The 2,868-nt window shown below is 36.9% G+C and overlaps 1 protein-coding gene across 1 annotated transcript; it reads right to left on the bottom strand.

The window, feature by feature from the left end:
• Window positions 1-849: 849 nt before the first annotated feature.
• LOC110302708 (olfactory receptor 7A42) lies at window positions 850-1,782 on the bottom strand. Its single transcript, XM_085843371.1, has one exon. The coding sequence runs from the start codon at window positions 1,780-1,782 to the stop codon at window positions 850-852; it is 933 nt and encodes a 310-aa protein (XP_085699497.1).
• Between the last annotated feature and the right edge of the window lie 1,086 nt (window positions 1,783-2,868).

The following is a 2,868-nucleotide window of genomic DNA, read 5'->3' as shown; positions in this document are numbered from 1 at the left end:
TACAGAATCAAAATGCAGATATACTCTTACATAGTAAACTGAGTAGAATAATTGGTGATTTCATAGTTCCTAATAATGAATTTTATAGAATTCATAACTTATGGAAGAAATTTCAAGCCCTCTATATATGAAAGCTGAAAATAGACCTCTGTAAATTCACACAGAGGTCCACATTTAATTATATGGTAGGAAAGCAAACCAAAAATATGTTTTTATATACAATATATGTCACATATGAGGAAATTATTTTCAAAGGTTGTTGACCCAAACACATTGAGTCCTGGGTTTGGAATAACTCTGGGAAGCCAGGACTACTACAGAGGAGAAATTTTTGCATAATAGAAAGAACAAATATCTTAGTAATGTGACTTCCTTATATAATGTAGACAGCAAAAATGAGAGTAATAGAAATTCCAGGGAATATGTGATTATATTTGTAAGTTCTATTTTATTTTTATTTGTGCACATATGTGTGGGATATTGTAAGTACCCACTAATATGAAGGGATAGAAATCCCATAGGAAGACCAAGAGCCAACTGACCTGGGCCTCTGGGAGCTCCCAGAGATTGAGTAGATACTTTAGGTATCTAGAAAGTTGAGAAAGAGTGATGCATTCCTTGAATCTGAAATCTCAGGCAGTTATAAACTGTCCAAATATGTCTTTTGGAAATAAATTTTGCTCTGGAGAGCAGCATTTACTCTTCTACCTTTGAACACTTTCTACAAACCTTCCAAAAATATTCATAGGTATCTTATCCCTTTATGATCTAAAGACAGAGTCCCAATCTCTGGCTCTGCAGCTTCACAGTCTGCAATGATGGAAACTTCAGCCAGTCCAATGATACACTTTACAGTTTTCCTTCTAATAGCCTTTCCAGAGCTTTCTTCACATCTTTATTCCTTAGACTATAAATGAAGGGGTTCAGCATCGGGGTGACCACAGTATACATCACAGAGGCTCTTGCAGCAGAGTGAGAGCTTTGGACCACAGCAGAACTGACATACACTCCAAGGCCTGTACTATAAAATAAGGAGACAATGGAAAGGTGAGAGACACATGTAGAAAATGCCTTGTACTTCCCTTGGACTGAGGAGATAGAACGTATGGAGGACACTATCTTGAAATAAGAGTAAAGGATACTACTGAAGGAGATGAATGCCAATAGAACAGGTACAAGATTCATTATGAGGTCGCTTGAAAAGCTGTCTGAACATGTGAGTTGAGACAGCTGGTTAAGCTCACAGAAGAAGTGGGGAATTTTTACATCTCCACAAAAGGTCAACTGTAGCACAATTGAGCTCTGTAAGAAGGCATGTAAGATGCTAACAACCCAGGACAGCAGAACCATCAGTATACAGAGCTGTTGGTTAACAATGACTGTGTAATACAGTGGGTGACAGATAGCCACATATCTGTCATAGGCCATCACAGCCAGGAGAAAGTTGTCCAATTCTGCAAAAACCAAGAAGAAACACATCTGGCTAATACAGTCTGCATATGTAATGGCCTTTCTTTGGGTCTGTATATTTACCAGCATCTTTGGGACAGTGGTGGAGGTGAAACAGATGTCCACAAAGGACAGGTTAGCAAGGAAGAAGTACATGGGTGTGTGCAGATGAGACTGTGTGATGATAACCATGATGATGAGCAGGTTCCCAAGCACTGTTACCAGGTACATGGAAAGGAACAGTACAAAAATGAGGAGTTGAAGGTGTGGGTTTTCTGAAAATCCAAGAAGAAAAAAACTTGGAATTCTTCTTGTGCTGTTGCCTGATTCCATCAGTCACATGTGTCTATGAGACAAGATAAAGACAAGATAGCATGACTATTCTCACATTGATGTAGATTATATGCGAAATTTTATGTTTTCAGCAAATTAACTTCTGAATTGTTTCCAAGAAATTGTTCCTCTTATGGAGTCTCTGATGTTAATCTTGATAGACATTCCTTTTACTCTCTGAACCCTTTATTAAAAGTCATGTATTCTACAGTTTTAATGAGAAATTATTATGAATACATAATATTACTGCTACTTATGATTCAGGCAGTGTTTAGGGAATTTATAGAGGTTGATAAAAACAAAAATAACTTCATGTATATGAATGAAAATGATATAGGAAAATTAAAAAATCATGTTTACTAACTTTTGGGGTGATAGCATAACATACATTTGTCTAAGTACACATTCTGAAAAACTCACCCTTTTAATAAATGTGAACACACACATACACAGAGAGAGAAAGAGAGAGAAATAGAATAACAACTAAAACAATTTAAAAATAATTACCCTGTAACAGGACAAGGAGTGGTGATGCAGTGAAGAGTATAAAAGCAGGTATAACTGAAAGGAAAGATAGAAGCTGCTGTTATGTGTCTGACATGCCTGTGCATGTATATATTTGTGATTTATGCATTTTGAGGGAATCACACAGAGGACTTTCGTCATAGTAACCGGGTGACTTTCTGGCCAGATCATTCTGTGTAGTGGGATGTTCTGTGCTTCACAGGGTGCTTAGACCCAGCCTCTAATAAAGACTCCCTGTATAGATGAGCAGTGCTGGACACTGTGGAGTAGAATTGCTTCACATTGAGAAGTAAAGTTTGACCTAAAAACAACATTGTTATTGCAGCATGTGTATAATTGAAAAAGAACACAAAATACCTTCCCAGTAGATCCACAGGCACAATTGTACAGAATTTTACATGGTGTGAATCAGCTAATCTGTACTATGAACAATCTTTCTTTGATGTCTGTGCTTGTTATTAAGTGAGAAGATAAGCTGAGAAATAGAAAAGAAAATTGGAGTCGACATATAATACATAACGACTGGCCTAGAATACTACTGGAGTATTTCATAAGCAATGT

The sequence above is a fragment of the Mus caroli genome, unplaced genomic scaffold (genome assembly GCF_978045245.1).
Source record: "Mus caroli unplaced genomic scaffold, Mus_caroli_1 scaffold_9, whole genome shotgun sequence".
In the NCBI taxonomy this organism is placed as follows: domain Eukaryota; kingdom Metazoa; phylum Chordata; class Mammalia; order Rodentia; family Muridae; genus Mus; species Mus caroli.
The sequence above is the reverse complement of the archived record's forward strand: the minus strand, read 5'-3'. Positions and strand labels throughout refer to the sequence as shown.